Source organism: Entamoeba nuttalli, assembly GCF_000257125.1.
Source record: "Entamoeba nuttalli P19 unplaced genomic scaffold asmbl_5990, whole genome shotgun sequence".
Taxonomy (NCBI): Eukaryota; Evosea; order Mastigamoebida; family Endamoebidae; genus Entamoeba; species Entamoeba nuttalli.
In genome coordinates, this window is record NW_008577814.1 from 1 (window position 1) to 17499 (window position 17499).

Sequence of the window (17499 nt, forward strand, 5' to 3'; positions counted from 1 at the left end):
AAGATAATATTTTTGATTGACTATTTTATGAGATATTTTTGTATATTTTTTGATAAATTTGACACTTGAGAACTTCAAAAGATAGTTGATTTTTCTCCTCATTATTAATGACTCAAAAGATTGATTTACAAGATATCACTGACCCTATTATTAATAACTCATATGAAGAGAATATTTTTCGAGAATTAGATGGGAATCTTCATGACATGGAAGATGAAGAACAAACAAAGAATAAACCATTTAAAGAAGATTATTTTGATTATATGATTTATTCAGTGAGAGAACATTACAACAAAGCTAAAGTAATAATGTCTTATTCATTTAATACTGAAAAATTCTCTAAACCAGTTTTATTACTTATTTCAGGACTATTTATCTTTTTTGCCGTATCAAGTTCTACTATATTAACCATTGTTGGTATTGTTGATTCACAACACATTTTTGAACATTTATTCTTTGTTAAATTAACTCATTTAATAATATCCTCCCCATTTAACCGTACAATACCTTCTTATTCATCAATTAAATTATATCTAGTGATAGGGATATGTATTGTTATTAGTTTAACATCACTATATTTATTCCAGTCTATTCTCTCTTTTCCAATGCAGACCCTTGGGCAGTCTATGAAATTCATTCCAATAATTCTTCTTCGCCCATTATTTAGAATTCCACTCAAACAAAATGATTTAGTCATTGGAGTAGTTACATTATCAACCATCTTTGTATTTGTGATTGTAAGTAATGCCAGTATAACCTCATTTATATTATTAATGTTATATATTACTTTTGATGCAATGGCAATGGTCCTTCAATCAAAATACTTTACAATAGATGACTATTATGCTAAATTATTTTATCCATCTGCTTTTTCTGTCATAATATTCTTGATCCTTTCATTACTTCTTCAAAATGATTTGATAATTAGTCACTATTATCTCTGTATATTCAATTGTTTGTCTTCAGCAATGACTCAAATAACTAACCAAATACTAATGAAACATACTCGTGGAAAAATATGGATGAACACACTTCATGTTTTTAGACAATTTGTAAAACTATGTTATTCTTTTCTTTTTATTCAAAACTTAACATCCCTTCAATTCCTATCTTCAGTTCTTGTGTTTTTATGTTTGTTCCTCCACGGTGTGTCTTTTAAAATACCAAAAAGATTTAACCAACAAGATAGTATAACTTATACCTCTTAGTATTTTAATTCATTATCGTTTAATTCCAAAAAATATTAAAAGAGGTAAACATGAACATTCTTGTTTTTTATTCTAAAACTAAACCCTTTTCTCACTTTCTTTTCAAATAATATCAAAAATCTTATCATATAACCTCATCTATTTAAACCCTAAATCTTAGTAACATTTTTTTAAAAGAAAATGTCCATCACTGGTGAAGAATTCGCTAAGGTAACTTCAAAAGTTCTTGGTGAATCAAAAGAATACAAAGGAGAGCAATGTGTTGGATATGATTTTGATAATGGAGTTGACTTTAATAAAGTAATGGAAAAAATGAAATATACTGGATTTCAGGCTTTAAATCTTGGGCTATGCATAGAACAAGTCAATGAAATGAGAAAGAACCATGCAAAGATATTCCTTGGGATGTCTTCAAATATAGTTTCAAGTGGGTTAAGAGAAGTTATTCATTATTTAGTAAAGAATAAATTTGTTGATGCTATTGTAGTTACTGCAGGTGGAATTGAAGAAGACTTTATTAAAACAATGCACCCAACACTTCTTGGTGATTTCTATTTTAAAGGCAAAGAATTATATCCAAATGGATATAACAGAATAGGAAACTTAATTTTACCAAATTCTAATTATTGCGAATTTGAAGATTGGATGGATCCCTTACTCTTAGAATGTCTTAAGGAACAAAATGAACATGGAGTTCATTGGACACCATCAAAACTGGTTCATAAAATGGGAGAGTCTATTAATAATGAAAGTTCAATTTATTATTGGGCTGCAAAAAATAATATTCCAGTATTTTCCCCAGCGATTACTGATGGAAGCATTGGTGATATGATCTTTTTCTTTAGTTATAAAAATGAAGGACTTGTTTTAGATCTTGTTCAAGACGTCATAAAAATAGATGAAATGGCTTTTAATGCTGAAAAAGTTGGATGTCTTTTAGTTGGTGCTGGTATTGCTAAACATCATATATTAAATGCAATGAAAAGAAGAGGGGGTTGTGATTATTGTGCTATGTTATCAACAAGTATTGAGTGTGATGCATCAGATGCTGGTTCAGAAATTGCTGCAGATAGAACAAAAGGTTTCTTTAAACCAGAATGTAATCCAGCTAAGGTTATTGGAGATGCTACTATTCTTTTACCACTTATTGTTGCCTCAACATTTGCACAAAAAGAAGAACCTACTAAATAGATATATTCTAAGTGATTTCCTTTCATTTATTATAATTTTAATAACTAAACTTTCTTATTTAATTCTATTTTTTAATATGGTTGTAATACTTCAATAATAAATTAAAAAAGAGGTAATAAACTAAAAATAGGTTATGAAATATATTTTTTTTCAATAATAATTGAGTAGGTTTAAAAAGTCTAGAAATTGTTTAGATACCAGTGAATGACAAGTAAACATTTTATAAAAGAATCAACTAACTTGTATTAGTAAGTTTTGTTTGTATTTTTTGATAAGAAATTCATGACCTATTGAATAAAAACAAGATTTTAATAACTTAAGAGTAAATTAATTGCAGTATTAGAGGTTAAATAGACTATTTGATAAATAGATATCATTTTAAATAAAAAAAGGTATTTTACTATTACAAATAATTAAGAATAAAACCATTTTACAAAGTATAGATAAAAATCTATCTTATCTAGACAAGTATAATTATTTTAAGAAATTTTATAAAAGAAATTTTTTCAAAACAAAGAAAAGTTGCTTAATTTTACTGAAGTTTTCATAATTATTATAAAGAAAAAGAGTGTATATAATTTACCGTCATATTCAAATTGTTTCATTTTAGTAATAACTTTAATCCAAACCAAAAGTGTCTTGTCAGTAGGACAACATTCTATGTTAAGGGACAAATATATTTCTATAAAAAAGAAGCAAAAGGTCTTTGAAGGGAGTTTAAAAAATAATAAAGAGAAAAAGAAAAGTTATATTAATTAAAGGTACTTTGAAAAAGTTTATATTAGATTAAAAAATTCTATTGAACAAATTACTTGAATTTCTTTTGAAAAGTAAAAGAAGAAAACAAAGAAAGAAGAAAATCGAATTCTGATTTTTTCTTTGGATACCATTTTTGGTCACTATTTTACTTCCAGTTAATATAACCCTGTGAATATAAAAGAACTTTTTATATTCAAATTTATTTATTAGACTTATGTACTCTTCAAACTATCTTTCTGTCTTTAAACCAAGCGATGTTAGAAGTTATAAAATTATTGATTCTAAAATTAATGAACCAACTATTATCTTAAGCTCTCCTCCTCCTTTAGAAGTTGTTAAAGAGAAATCAGCAAAACCAATTACAACTGTTATCAAAGAACGTAAAACTAAAAAATATTGGTCAACTGAACAAAAGAAACTTGCTGTTGAAAAAGCTAAGATATTAGGATTATCTAAAGCAACAAAATATCTTCAAGTTACTTATCCAGGAATTTATAGTGATTTATCTCCAAGTACATTACAATATTGGATTCATAAAAATAATCCTCAAATTTTATCAATCTGATGTATCCATTCTTTGTATCACTCTATTAAATAGATTTCTTTTTATTATTTTTCTTTTTTCTTAAATATAAAAATCTTCATTTTAATGAAAAGACAATATTTTTTTCTCTAATTTTTGAAAACTTCGTTTTTATCATTAATTACCCTTTCTTGCTTTTTCTTTTATGATTTACTCAATACTAAAAAATCAGGAAACTTCCCTATTGATTCGAGTAAACCATCTTTAACTTTCCAAAAAGAAAAACTAAAAAATCATTACGAGATGGACTACCAGAAGTGTTTAGAAGTTGTTAAAGGAGGTAATATTCTTCCTGAAAATGATTTTAAAAGACTATGTAATGCCGTTAAATCTATTCTAATTGAAGAGTCTAATGTACAACCAATTCAATCTCCTGTTATTGTTTGTGGTGATATTCATGGACAATTCTATGACTTAATGAAATTATTTTCTATTGGAGGTTCATTACCAGAAAATTCATATATTTTTTTAGGTGATTATGTTGATAGAGGAAGTTATTCAATTGAAGTATTTACTTTGTTAATGTTATATAAAGTGATGTATCCAACTAGAATCTCCTTAATGAGAGGTAATCACGAAAGTAGACAAGTCACTCAAGTTTATGGTTTTTATGAAGAATGTATTAAAAAATATGGAACCGCCAATTCGTATAGATGGTGTATGGAAGTATTTGATTATTTAAATATTGCTGCTCTTATTGATGGTAAAATTTTTTGTGTTCATGGAGGTCTTTCACCTGAAATAAGAAGTATAGATCATATTAGAGTTATTGTAAAAAGAAATCAAGAAATTCCACATGAAGGTGCATTTTGTGATTTAATGTGGTCAGATCCAGATGAAAGTGTTGAAGGAATGGTCCCATCAACAAGAGGTGCTGGATATGTTTTTGGAGCAAAACCAGTTAATGAATTTGTTCAAGTTAATAATATTGATTTAATTGCTCGTGCTCACCAAGTAGTTCAAGAAGGTTACAAATATCATTTTGATAATAAATTGGTTACTGTATGGTCTGCACCAAATTATTGTGGTAGATGTGGTAATATTGCTTGTATTATGAGAGTAGGAACTGATTTGAAACAAGAATTTACTATTTTTGATGCTGTTCCTGAATCAGAAAAACCAATTCCACCAAGAATAACACCAGCTTTCTTTATGTAAAGAGATGAAATGATCACATAATCCAAATTAATACTTTTAAAAACAAAAAACCTTAAAATATTATTTTTAAGATTTTTTTTGATTTTTGAAAAATTGATAAGATTGGATTTAGGGTTGAAACTCTTTTGAGATTTTTTTATTCCATTTCTTATGACCATTGAATTAAAGGAGGAAATTATCATTCCTGATGATATTGTTTGTCCTTCTCGTGTGTTAGATATTAAATTTAGTCCAACTAATGATATTGTTGCTGTAGGAGATATGCATGGTCTTATTAGATTATATAACTATGGTAATATTCAGGAACCGAATGAAATGTTTAATCTTAAAGCTCATGAAGATTCAACAAGAGATGTTTGTTTTAATGACAGTGGAAATCTTTTGTTTTCTACTTCTGCTGATGGTTCAATTACTATTACAGATTTAAATAATCAAAAAATTCTTGCAAAGAATGATAAAGCCCATAAACATGGCATCTATTCATTAGATGTAAAAGGAAATATTTTTGTTACAGGTGATGAAAGTGGCAGAATTAAAGTATGGGATATGAGACAGCAAAAATGTGTTGTTGTTTTCAATGAACATCACGATTATATTTCTCAATTAACCATTTGTGATAATACTATTTTTGCTGCAGGAGGTGATGGATGTATGTCAACATGGAACATTAATTCAAAAAAAGTTATTGGAATAAGTGATAATATGAATGAAGATTTATTATCTCTGTCTATAACAAAAAAAGATGACACACTTGTATGTGGTGGTCAAAGTGGAAAATTATTTGTATGGGAATGGGATAATTGGGAATATCCAAAAAACGCTCTTAAAGGACATCCAGAGAGTATTGAGAGTATTATTGCAGTCAATAAAAATACTATTATTACTGGTAGTTCTGATGGTATTATTCGTGTGGTTCAAATAAATCCACACAAATTACTTGGTTGTGTTGGTCAACATGATTTTCCAATTGAACGTTTGGCTTTGTCAAGAGACAAAAATATATTAGCATCATCTTCTCATAGTAGACACATCAAATTTTGGGATGTTGGATATTTATATAATGACCAAGATGATGAAGAAAGTGATGATAGTAAATCAAAAACAATGGTAATAGAAAAACCAGAAGCAGATATTGTCACTCCTTTCCAAGAAGAAAAAGTTCAAAATGCATATAACAAAAAGAAGAAAACTAAAGGTCCACAACAAAGAAATGAAACTAATCCATTCTACAAAGATATGTGAAGGATTAATTTTTTCGATTGAATTTTTGTGATGTATAACATTTTATATTTTTTTCTCTAATTAAAAAAATTAAAAACGTAAAAACCTATTATCATTTAGAACTGAGAAATAAATCTAAATATATTAATTAAAGATGTCTGAAGAGAAGAAAGTTGAAGTTAAAACATTTACACGACAACAAAGACCCAAAGTAGATTCCCCACAAGATGAAAAAATCCATATTGGAGCTAATTCCTATATCTCAAGAATTATATTTATTATTAGAGATAGTCTTGAAACTAAAAACAAGCCATCAGTTACTATTAGAGGACTTGGAAGAGGAGCAAATACTGCATTAAGAGCAACCCAAATAATTCAAAGAGTATTACCATGTCATGTTATTGTTAAGAGTGAATTATTCAGTTCTCAAGATAAGTTTGTCTGTGATCAAGACAAGAAAGAAATTTCTATTCCAAGACTTATGAGCTGTGTTGAAATTACCTTTTCATTAGTACCTCCAAAAGATATTAATGTCCCAGGATATATGGCACCACTTACTGAAGAACAATTAGAAATATTTAAGAATAGACCAAAGAGAAGATTTAATAGAAGACCAGGATATGTTAATAGAAACAACAGAAATAGAAGAGAAAGAGGAAAGAAAGAAAACACTAAATCAGAAGAAAAGAAAGAAGTTGTTAAATCAGAGGAAAAAAAGGAACAACCAAAAGAAGAAAGAGAAAGGGGTAGTTCTAAAAATGATCTTAGAAGTAGGGCTAGACCAAAGGGGTATGGTAGATATTACAAACACTATGATAATTAACTTGGGTTAATCAGTTATTTTAATTAATTTTTAAATATAGATTTTTTCTTAATGCAATAACTCTAAAATATTATGTCATCATGACGTATGCATATCTTATTTCTAAAATTAAAAAATAAATTAATGTTATATAAAACATAAATTATTCTAATAAAAAATTGATGAAGAAAGTGAAAAGTATTTTGGAAAGTGAATTGATTAATGAAATGAACTATATAAATGAAGTGAATGTTAATAAAAGAATATATATGTTTTCTAAGTATATTGAACAAGAGTGTTTAGGTGGAACAATGATTAGGAGAATGTCTAATTTGGCTCATTCATTAAAAGCTAAAAAAGGTAATGAGAAAGTAATTGATTTAACATTAGGTAATCCTCAACTTCCACCACCTAATGCATATATCAATGCACTCAAAACTATTGCATCAACAGAAGAGCCATTATGTCATGGATATTCTTCTACTAATGGAGATTTTGAAGCAAGGAAAGCTATTGCATGTATTATAGATCAATTTGAGGAAGTTCAAGTTACATCAGAAGATATTATTATGACATCTGGATGTGCTGGTGCATGTAATGTATTTTTAAAAACAATATTAGACCCAGGAGATGAAGTTATTATTTTCTCACCATATTTTGTAGAATATATTTTTTATATTCAAAATTATGGAGGAATTGCTATTGAAGTTCCAACAAGATTTGAAGACAAATGGCAAATTAACAAACAACTATTCGAACAAAAATTAAGTAATAAAACTCGTTGTGTAATATTTAATTCTCCTAATAATCCAACTGGAGTATCTTATACTCAAGAAAGTATTGATTGTATATTAAACATAATTAGAGAATATTCAATAAAAATTAATAGACCAATTTGGGTATTAAATGATGCAGTTTATTGTCGAGTAGTAGAACCAAATATTCATATTCATTCAATATTTCATTATAGATATTCTGCTATTGCATATTCTCTTTCTAAAGATGTTTCTATTCCTGGAGAAAGAATTGGATGTCTTGCAGTTAATCCAAATATACCAAATCATAACCAAATTGTTAATGCATTAGCAACAACAAATGAAATACTTGGTTTTGTTCATACCAATAAACTTCAAATGAGGATTATTCCATTAATTCAATATGCAACAGTTGATATAAATTTGTATAACAAATCAAGACAATTAATGTGTCAATGTTTAGATGATTTAAGAATTCAATATATTCGTCCAGAAGGTACCTTTTTTATCTTTCCAAAAGTTGAAGCTTCTTTAGATGAATGGGAGTTTTGTAGAACTTTTGCAGAAAATGGAATTGTGACAGTTCCAGGAAGTGGATTTGGGTGTAAAGGGTTTTATAGAATTTCAGTTTGTCAAACTCCAGAATATATTCAATCAATAATTCCAAAATTTAAAGAAGCATTTAATAAAACAGTAAATCAATTATATAAAAAAAGAACAATAAAATAATTAATAATTGAATTTAAAAAAAAGTAATAAATATTTAAATTAAAAATGAAAGATTAATATTTTTTATAAAATAAAAATACAATTGAAATACATTTAATAAAATTTAATAATCAATTCTTACTTTCTTCTCTATTAAAGCATAAAACTGTGCTGTTATAGGATAATCACTTTTTAAGAAACTTAAAATTAACATCATTTCATCAGCTGAATTACATTGAAAAAGTTCTTCTAATTCAGTAAGAACTGTCATATTTATTCCTTCAGTTTTGATAATTGAAAGAACAATTCGAGCTTTTTGTTGATAATATTCAAGGAATTTACATATTTCAATAAAACTAAGAGAGAGTTGATTTGAATAATAATAATATAAAAGTCTTGTTGAAATACTTTCAGTTGTTGGACTTCTTTGTAATAATCTTAAACTTCTATCAGGAGGAATTGCAGAAATTGGAAATTGACATTGAAGTGCTTTAGCTGCAATTGATATTTGTGCTGTTGCACGATAACAAAAATGTTCAAACATTGAAGAACTTTTTGATATTGCGACTTGCATAGTTTGACAATTAATAACACAATAAGGTAATGGAATATCATAAAGAGAACGTTGTTCTAATTCAGTTAAAAAGATTGCTTTAACAAACCAATTTCTTCTTGGTACAAAGAAAGGGAAACAAGTAAATGGATTATTTGAAGTTGTTGTAAATTGAGGAGGATTTAATGAATAAAATAATGAATGAAAGAAATTTTTTGTTTTATCTGATTGAGCTAAAACAATAGTAAAATAAGTTTCTAAATGAGCAGTTAAAACCATTGAAATAAATTGAGAAGAAAAAGGATATTCATTTTTCTTTTCTTTTCTAAAGAGTGGTTTTTTTGTTATATTTATGATTTGTTGGTCAGGGTCATAAATAGGTTCAATAGGTTTATAAATACAATTTACTGCAACATCAAAACTTTCAGAAATATTTCTAATCATATCATTGATATAATCTATTGATAATTTTTTAGCATTTTCTGGTTTATAATTTTGAATTGAAATATTTCTAAAAATTATTAATGTAGCATTAAAAATCATCATATTAATTGAGTCAGTTAATAACTCTAATAATTGTTTATAAATTGATAGTCCTTTAACATTTTCAAATTTTTGCATTGTTTGTAAACAGAATTGTTGTCTTTCATAAACTTTTTTTCTATTTTCATTATCTAATTCTTCTGGTGTTTTAATTTTTTTTTCTTCATCAATTATTTGTGTTTCTATTGGAGAAGAACTTGAAATATCAGATAGAAGTGTTTCATAGTCTGTTGCTAAAGATAAATTATTAAATGAAGAACTTTGATATTGAGGTATTTCTGAAGGTTGTAAAGAAACTGATTCTTCAATTACTTCTTTATGAGGAATAGGTAATTGAATAGTAATACAAACTAAATAAAAAGGAGAAGGTGATTGATTTGAAATACGAAGAATTGGAAGATAAATTAAATGAAGAATTGTTGCTGAATTTTTTTCATAATTAAGAACAAAGGTATAAGTAATAGGAGAATGAGTTTGTATTAATTGTCCAATTTCACTTTTAAGAGCTTTAGAAAATACATTAAACCGATTAATAGTAAAACTTTGATTTTGAGATATTTTCATGAAATCTTTATATTGAAATATTGTTTCTTTATTTAAAGAAAATTGAAAATTAATTTGTGATTGTTCTGATAAATCAATGATATGAATTTGTTTTAAGTATTTACTTTTAATAACATCATCATTATTATTACCTTATTATGAATTAGTTTAAATTATTTATTCCTTTGTTTTGTTTTTATTAATAAAATAACAATAATAATAACAAACTAATTTTTATTTTACTATTCCCTAATGTCCCTGGTGTCATTTCTAATAACATTCTTAATGACGCCCATATAATTCCCCAATGTTCATATATATCTTTTGCATTACTAGAAAGTAATTGTTTAATTACTTTCATATAGTCATCATATGTTTGCTTAGTAGAATAGTCTGAAATAAAAGAACTTTGCATTTTCTTTTCAATAAATAAATATTAATTTAAGTTTTATTTAAAAAATTTATATTTTTTATTATATTACACTGATAATTAATAAAATTGGTTATTTGTTTAAAAATAAGTTACTTTAAATTTTTACTGAAACATATTTTTTTTTCTTTGGTTTTCTTATTTTTTTTTTACCTCGTTATATCTTCTTTTTTATCACTACTCCTCTCTTCTTCATTACCTTTCTCTTCTTCTTTTCATTCCTTAATAATTTTACTCTATTCTATTTTTCTAAATTTACATTATTTTGTTTTTTATTAATTAATTAAAATATGAATAATAAATAACTCTTTTTTATTTATTTCTTAGTTATATTACTTCTTTATTTCTTTTTTTTTTTGTTCACTATCAGTACTTATTAAATCTCTTTTCAGTTAGAATTTAATAAATATTGATATTATCATTGATTTAATCAATTTGATTTCATTAGTACATTAATTACTTAAAGAATGTTTCCATTAAGTATTTTTAGATAATTTGAATGTTTCATAGTTCACCCTCATTATGCAAAGTCATTAAATAAATACTATAACGTATTGTTATATTACAATACAAAAAACTGTATTTTAATTAAGTGCTATATCATTATTTATAATTTAAATTCTTATTGTATAGATTCATTTAAAAAGATGATTGAATTAATTAATTTTTCTAAAAAAAAAGAGATTCAATTAAACATTCTCTAGACTTTAAAGGAACAAAAATGTTTAAATAAAAGTTTATTTTCACATAATAACATATCAAATAATAATATTTATTTAATAATTAAATTATCTAAATATTTGTACTGTTTTAAGAATGAAATAAAAAGATAAGAAGCAATAAAATTATTAATCGTCCAAAGTTTTAAGATTAGGAGGATTAACAGAATTTATAAAAGGAATTCCAATAAACGTGTGACTCATATATTCAGAATATTGTTTACCAAATTGTTGATAAAGAGTAGCTTCTTCATAAGGAATTCTGTCAGCAAAGAAGGACCATGAAGCCCAGGCATAAAGGAGAATACAAATTGGGTTAATTAAAACGAATTGAGTGAAGATTGACCAATAGAACCAACCAAAGTAAGAACTATAATGTCAAAATAATAAGATAATTACAAATTAAAAACAAACGGATGACGTAAATATTTATAAATGAAATCATCAACCAATTTATGACTGTCTCTTGAAGAAGTTTCGATAACATGATTAAAATTACTTGCTGCATAAAACATAGCAACACTTCTAATACCTTGACCAATAACACAAATGATTAAAGCAGGAATATATATGTATGGACATGTCTTTAAATTTGGGAAGAAAAAATATTCAATCCAATATTCAGTCACAGCAAAAAATAATGCTAACAAAAACTCATTGGAATGAGTTAATAAAAATGAAGAAAAACTAACAGATTCTGGATGACAAACGGCAACATATGAGAACTCAAGAATATGAAATACCAAAAACAAAATCCCGAAGATACAAAAATTAATAAATCCAACTCCACTATATATTAATCCAATAAATAATCCAATAAATAATCCAATAATTACTCCTGTTATTACCATTACATCAATCCTTTTTTCAAATTCAGTTGGATTATGTGGTCCAATTGGTAAATAGTTTTTCATTAAATCTAATATTCTTAATTTTTAGTTTTTATAATTTATTTTTAAGAATATTCATAAACTTTAAGAAAGAAAAAAATTTATTTTTGATAAAAATGAGATTTATAATCTTAAAAAAATTTTTCTTTTAGATTAAAACAAAATTAGATTTTTCTTTGAGGTTTTTTAAAATGTTTATTAAGATAAAATAACTACTATATTCTAATTTTCATAATTATAGTATATCGAGACAATATGTCTATTCTTTATTTCACCATATAACTAATATGTAATACACCATTTTTATTATGTTGAACTGTTCATACATTTAAAAATTTTTAGAAAATATTTAAAAAAAAAACATAAAATTAAGCTAATCTTGTTTTATTTTTTGTTTGAGACGTTGATTTTGAAGAATAAAAATATCTTTTAATGTCATAGTCATAACAAATACTAATGGACCTAAAACACATCCAGTAATACCAAATACATACACTCCAAACACTACACTCAAACCAACAAAATATGGAATAATATCTGGAATAAATGAATAGAACCAACCATCAATAATAAAATATGTTACTGCATGAACACTAATAAACCATATCATTCCTGTAGTATTTCCTTGGAAAAATAATACTAAACCAGCAGGGAGCCAAACAATCATATTTGAAAAAGCTGGTAAAATTGCTAACAAAGCACAAATTATACTACAAACCATTTTATAAGGTAAATGAGCCAAAGAAAAAGTAACAAATGTTAATGTAAATTTAAAGATGAACAATAAGGAATTCATTAGAATCAAACGTAAGGAAGTAGATGCAACTCCATTTCTTATTATTTGAACTACCTCAACGTCAAAAGGAATTAGTTGAGAAATACCATTTAGAATAGTATTTTGATAAATTAAGAAATATAATAAGCTGTAGATAAATATAAAAAATGCAAATATATTATCTGTTACTGAAGAAGCTAAATTGATCAAAAAATATGGTTGAACCTGACTACTTAATAATTTTAGTCCTTGTAATACTGCAGGTTTAATTGTTTTTAAAGACAAATAATTCATAAGACCAAGTTTATCCATGTATTCTAATATTATTTGTCCACTATAACTTTCTTCAACTCTAGAAATAATTAAATTAACAGAATCTTCAGACAAATTAGTAACAAGTTTTGTTATAGTATTAATTAATTGGTGAAATTCTATTATTGATTGTTTAATTACTACAGTTGATAATAAACTTATGAGAGACAATAATATAGTTATTATCATAAATGAAGCTAATGTTCTTCTATTAACAAATAAAAAAATTGTAATAACAAGTAATGGTATTAATGTGAAAAGATTTGGTGATGATGAAATAACTAATTGGATTAATGGAGTTATTCCAATAACAAAATAAAATAAATATGAATACCAGTTTGATGGATAGATAAATTTATCAATATATTCTATTAATTTGACTAATAAATTAAATGGATAGCTTAATACAATAGCACAAAAAATAGCCCAAAAACTTTTTTATTAATATTACTCCACAAAACTAAATAAAAATGAAGCAAACAATGCTTGTCCATACAAAGTAATCATTGTATAGTCTAAGTATAACAAATATATCATAGAAAAAACTATTAATAAACAAGTAAAACATTTCATTGATTGAATTGTTATATCATTGAATGATTCATTCATCTTATTATTTATATTATTTATTCTATTCTAAGTTCTTTTTATTTTTTTTTAATTCTTTGTTATTTTTTTTATTTGGACGGTCATTAAAAGACCTGATAAATAACATAGGTAAATTATCACATCACCACACATTTATTCTTTTGTTTTTTATCACTAAAACATTGCTCTGGTTCTTTTGACTTAAGGCTTTTGGCAACTGCTGAAATAAAGAGTTCGTCAACACCATCACCTGTTAATGAAGACACAAAACAAACTTTTGCAAAACGGTATTGAAGTTTAAAACGGTCAACATTTTGTGCTTTTTGTTTATGAAATGATTCTTCAAGATCAGTTTTAGTAATGACAAGATAACGATTAGATTGAGATGGGGTATCTAAAGATTCAATCATTTCAAAAATTTTATCAGTTATCTCTTTATGCGAATCGTCATGAATAACAAAGGCAATGTCAAAGTCTTTACTTTTTGGTTTGAAATTGTTGTCATATAAAATATCACAAACTTGAAGTTCTACAACATGTCCTTCTATTTGAATTGTTCTATACATCTATATTATTAAATTTTAATTTTTTTATAAGTCTTTAGAATTATGACAAACGATATTTATTGATTCATCAATAGGATTGTATTCTTTGTTATCAAATTCTCCTTTAATATATCTATTAACTAATGACGTTCTTCCTACTCCTCTTCCACCAACCACAGCAATATTAACTTTAAACCTTGTTCAATGAATGTTTTGAAGTAATTATTTTTTCAATAATAACAAACCTATTCATAGCTTATTGTAATAAGTTATATTTATGTTTTTAGTTCTACAACTTTTTTCTAAGGAAGAGTTAGTAACTTTCAAATTCTTACTTTCTTTTGAAATTGTTCATTAAGAAAAGTATTAAACATATGTTATTTGTACCATTTTTATATTTTTTATTTTTTAATAAATATTAAAAACATAAAAATAAAACTTTGTTATTAAAAAAACATAATTCTCCTAAGAGAAACTTTTATTTAAGGCATTTAAAAAAGAAGAAAAAGAAAAAAATATGTTTCAAGATCTAAAATTTAAGTAGATTTGAGATGAAAAAGTCTGTTCATTCATCAGTAGTTAATTCACAATCACAAGGGTCTATTGTTCATGTGTTTATTCGACATGAAGGAGAGATACATTCATTTACATATTCATCTACCGTATCACCACTTGATATTATAGACAGTATTAAAAGTACACTTCATTTAACTGGAGTTTATAGTGTTGTTGTTCCAAATATTCCATTTAAGATAGTTGATTCTATGGAAGGTTCAGAAGTGAAAGAGACAGGGTTTTATAAGTCATGTATTGAATATGGAATTATCCCAGCTTTTGAACTAATTGAGAGAAGTCAAGCAGAAAAATATGAGAGTGTTGGAATATTGGCAAAATTGATGAATCAATTAAAAGAGAATTATCAGATTATTGGACAAACATATGTTGATGTACTAAACACTGACGCAGAAGAAATATTTGTGTTTAGAAGATCACTTGCAAGAACACGTGTATTATCAAGTAAAATAGAAGCTAAATACGATTCTAATTTAAAAGAAGAAAATGAATTTGCTTATACATTAAGTGAACCTAATATACCTGACACTATTAAAAGTATTGATGTTGAAATTATTGGAGAAGATTATAAAACTACAGCCATTTTCTCAATTACACCACAAGTGTTTGTTCATAGGGTTATTGACAGTGCTTTTCATGAACTAAAGAAAGCAGGAGAAGGTGCAGTTAATGGAAAGGAACCATCAGAGTATATCTTAAAAGTAGTTGGATGGGATGAATATATTGTACCACAACGTGTTAATGGAAAGAATTGGTTGTTGAGTGATTATGATTATATAAGAAGATGTGCATTACATGGAGAAGCAGTTCATTTAGAATTAGTTAAAAAAAGTAGGCTATTTTCATGTAAAATTAATGATGAAGAAAGAAAAGTTTTAAATTATCTTGACTCTTTTTTTGCATCAGAATTATGGGAAGCATTTGATGATGAAAAAAGAGTTTCACAAAGGCTTTGTACAGACCAATTAAGTGCACAAGTTGTTTCTGTAGAGAATTTATATTCTTATATTAAAACAAAAAAAGGAGATGAAGAAGAACAACAAATGATTACGGATTTTCTTTGTTATTTTAAAGTAGAGTTGTATTATGGAGAAAAGTCATTATGCCCAGCATTATATTCAACAGTTTTTGAAGTTAAAAATGGACTAGCTTCTCCTAAATGGAAATTTACTTTTGTTCAATTAATTGCTACACTCCCAGCTGAAACAAAAATGATTTATTCAGTGTATATGACTAATTCCATAGTTAATACCCAAATAGAAAAGATTGGTGAAAATGATAAATGTCTTGGAACAGTAAATACAAAAATTGTTAATTATACAAATGATTTATTAAATGGTGAACAACAATATTATTTATGGGCAAGTGAACCAAATCCAATTGCTATGTGTTGTAATGCAGTAAGTTCAAAGATGAAAGTTGTTGTTGAATTTCCATCATTAACTAAACCAATTCGAATGGACACATATATTACTAAGAAAAAAGAAATGCAAGTAGAGTTAGAACAAGAATCAGAAAAAAAGATGACTGCGGAAGAATTAGAAGCATTTAAAAAAATAGTTGATGCTGATGCTATGGCAGTATTTACCCAAGAAGAATTAAAATGTTTATGGGAAAGAAGATATTCATTATTAAAGACAAATCCACATGCACTTGCTCGTTTATTGAATTCTGTGAACTATTGCCAACCAACAGAAGTACATGAATTACATAGATTATTAAGCAAATGGCCATTATTAGACCCTCGAGAAGCTATTGAATTGCTAGATTTTAGATACCCAGATCCTCAAATAAGAGGTTTTGCTTTACGGTGCATTGATACTATGACTGATGACCAATTAGTAATGTATTTACCTCAACTGGTTCAAGCCTTAAAATTTGAGTTACATCATCATTCTACATTAGCATCATTTTTATTGGAAAGGTCATTAAAGAATAGAAGAAGAATTGGTCATAATTTGTTTTGGTTTTTAAAAGCAGAAATTCATGACGCTAGAGTTACTGGAAGATATGGTGTCTTGATGGAAGCATTCTTAAATGGATGTGGAAGATATAAAAATGAATTAGAGAAAGAGGTTACATTCCAAAATCAATTAGTTGTCATTGCTAATGAAGTAAAACGACTTGGAACAAAAGATGAACAGAAAGCTCATTTAAAGAGTTCACTAGCAAAATTAGAATATCCTGATGAAATGTCTTTACCATTAGATGCAAGATTTAGATTTAAAAAACCAGTTCCAAATACTGGAAATGTATTTAGTAGTAAAAAGAAACCATTAATGTTAGTATTGGAAAATGCAGATCCATTAGGAGAACCAATTATGGTTATTCAAAAAGTTGGAGATGATTTAAGACAAGACATCTTAACTTTACAAATGATTAGATTAATGAATACCATTTGGAAAAATAATGGTCTTGATTTATGCATGTTACCATATCTTTGTATTGCCACAGGAAATGAAATAGGAATGTTAGAACTTGTTAAAAATTCAGAAACATATGGAGCAATTATGGCTATGGATAAAAGTAAGTTTAGTGTTATTAAAGATACTGCAGTGACTACTTGGCTTAAAGAACAATGTGCCAGACCAGAAAGTCAAGTAACATTCCAAGAAGCTGTAGAGAATTTTACTTATTCATGTG

General features: G+C 26.2%; 12 protein-coding genes across 12 annotated transcripts in view; 8 read left to right on the forward strand and 4 right to left on the reverse strand.

Moving 5' to 3' along the window:
• Positions 1 to 107: 107 nt before the first annotated feature.
• Positions 108 to 1159, forward strand: ENU1_145100 (hypothetical protein; the record flags this gene model as incomplete). The annotated part of the gene is made up of 2 exons (XM_008860448.1): positions 108 to 875; positions 1046 to 1159. 2 exons carry the CDS (start codon positions 108 to 110, stop codon positions 1157 to 1159), a joined length of 882 nt encoding a protein of 293 aa, XP_008858670.1.
• A 229-nt stretch (positions 1160 to 1388) lies between these two features.
• Positions 1389 to 2399, forward strand: ENU1_145110 (deoxyhypusine synthase; the record flags this gene model as incomplete). The annotated part of the gene is made up of 1 exon (XM_008860449.1): positions 1389 to 2399. The coding sequence occupies one exon, from the start codon at positions 1389 to 1391 to the stop codon at positions 2397 to 2399; it is 1011 nt and encodes a 336-aa protein (XP_008858671.1).
• Positions 2400 to 3372: 973 nt separating this feature from the next.
• ENU1_145120 (hypothetical protein) lies at positions 3373 to 3723 on the forward strand (the record flags this gene model as incomplete). The annotated part of the gene is made up of 1 exon (XM_008860450.1): positions 3373 to 3723. The coding sequence occupies one exon, from the start codon at positions 3373 to 3375 to the stop codon at positions 3721 to 3723; it is 351 nt and encodes a 116-aa protein (XP_008858672.1).
• A 261-nt stretch (positions 3724 to 3984) lies between these two features.
• ENU1_145130 (serine/threonine-protein phosphatase, putative) lies at positions 3985 to 4899 on the forward strand (the record flags this gene model as incomplete). The annotated part of the gene is made up of 1 exon (XM_008860451.1): positions 3985 to 4899. One exon carries the CDS (start codon positions 3985 to 3987, stop codon positions 4897 to 4899), a length of 915 nt encoding a protein of 304 aa, XP_008858673.1.
• A 150-nt stretch (positions 4900 to 5049) lies between these two features.
• Positions 5050 to 6141, forward strand: ENU1_145140 (WD domain, G-beta repeat-containing protein; the record flags this gene model as incomplete). Its single annotated transcript, XM_008860452.1, has 1 exon — positions 5050 to 6141. The coding sequence occupies one exon, from the start codon at positions 5050 to 5052 to the stop codon at positions 6139 to 6141; it is 1092 nt and encodes a 363-aa protein (XP_008858674.1).
• Positions 6142 to 6274: 133 nt separating this feature from the next.
• Positions 6275 to 6943, forward strand: ENU1_145150 (hypothetical protein; the record flags this gene model as incomplete). Its single annotated transcript, XM_008860453.1, has 1 exon — positions 6275 to 6943. One exon carries the CDS (start codon positions 6275 to 6277, stop codon positions 6941 to 6943), a length of 669 nt encoding a protein of 222 aa, XP_008858675.1.
• Positions 6944 to 7191: 248 nt separating this feature from the next.
• ENU1_145160 (aspartate aminotransferase, putative) lies at positions 7192 to 8406 on the forward strand (the record flags this gene model as incomplete). Its single annotated transcript, XM_008860454.1, has 1 exon — positions 7192 to 8406. One exon carries the CDS (start codon positions 7192 to 7194, stop codon positions 8404 to 8406), a length of 1215 nt encoding a protein of 404 aa, XP_008858676.1.
• Positions 8407 to 8509: 103 nt separating this feature from the next.
• On the reverse strand, positions 8510 to 10439 carry ENU1_145170 (hypothetical protein; the record flags this gene model as incomplete). The annotated part of the gene is made up of 2 exons (XM_008860455.1): positions 8510 to 10176; positions 10253 to 10439. 2 exons carry the CDS (start codon positions 10437 to 10439, stop codon positions 8510 to 8512), a joined length of 1854 nt encoding a protein of 617 aa, XP_008858677.1.
• Positions 10440 to 11302: 863 nt separating this feature from the next.
• ENU1_145180 (prenyl cysteine carboxyl methyltransferase, putative) lies at positions 11303 to 12087 on the reverse strand (the record flags this gene model as incomplete). Its single annotated transcript, XM_008860456.1, has 2 exons — positions 11303 to 11543; positions 11588 to 12087. The coding sequence occupies 2 exons, from the start codon at positions 12085 to 12087 to the stop codon at positions 11303 to 11305; spliced, it is 741 nt and encodes a 246-aa protein (XP_008858678.1).
• A 349-nt stretch (positions 12088 to 12436) lies between these two features.
• On the reverse strand, positions 12437 to 13522 carry ENU1_145190 (hypothetical protein; the record flags this gene model as incomplete). Its single annotated transcript, XM_008860457.1, has 1 exon — positions 12437 to 13522. The coding sequence occupies exon 1, from the start codon at positions 13337 to 13339 to the stop codon at positions 12437 to 12439; it is 903 nt and encodes a 300-aa protein (XP_008858679.1). The 5' UTR covers positions 13340 to 13522.
• Positions 13523 to 13875: 353 nt separating this feature from the next.
• On the reverse strand, positions 13876 to 14304 carry ENU1_145200 (hypothetical protein; the record flags this gene model as incomplete). Its single annotated transcript, XM_008860458.1, has 1 exon — positions 13876 to 14304. The coding sequence occupies one exon, from the start codon at positions 14302 to 14304 to the stop codon at positions 13876 to 13878; it is 429 nt and encodes a 142-aa protein (XP_008858680.1).
• Positions 14305 to 14834: 530 nt separating this feature from the next.
• ENU1_145210 (phosphatidylinositol 3-kinase, putative) overlaps positions 14835 to 17499 on the forward strand; it is a gene marked incomplete at both ends in the record, with an annotated part of 2847 nt that continues 182 nt past the window's right edge. Inside the window, one exon of the mRNA XM_008860459.1 lies at positions 14835 to 17499. This exon is cut by the window's right edge and continues 182 nt beyond it. Within this exon, the coding sequence (XP_008858681.1) occupies positions 14835 to 17499 (2665 nt within the window).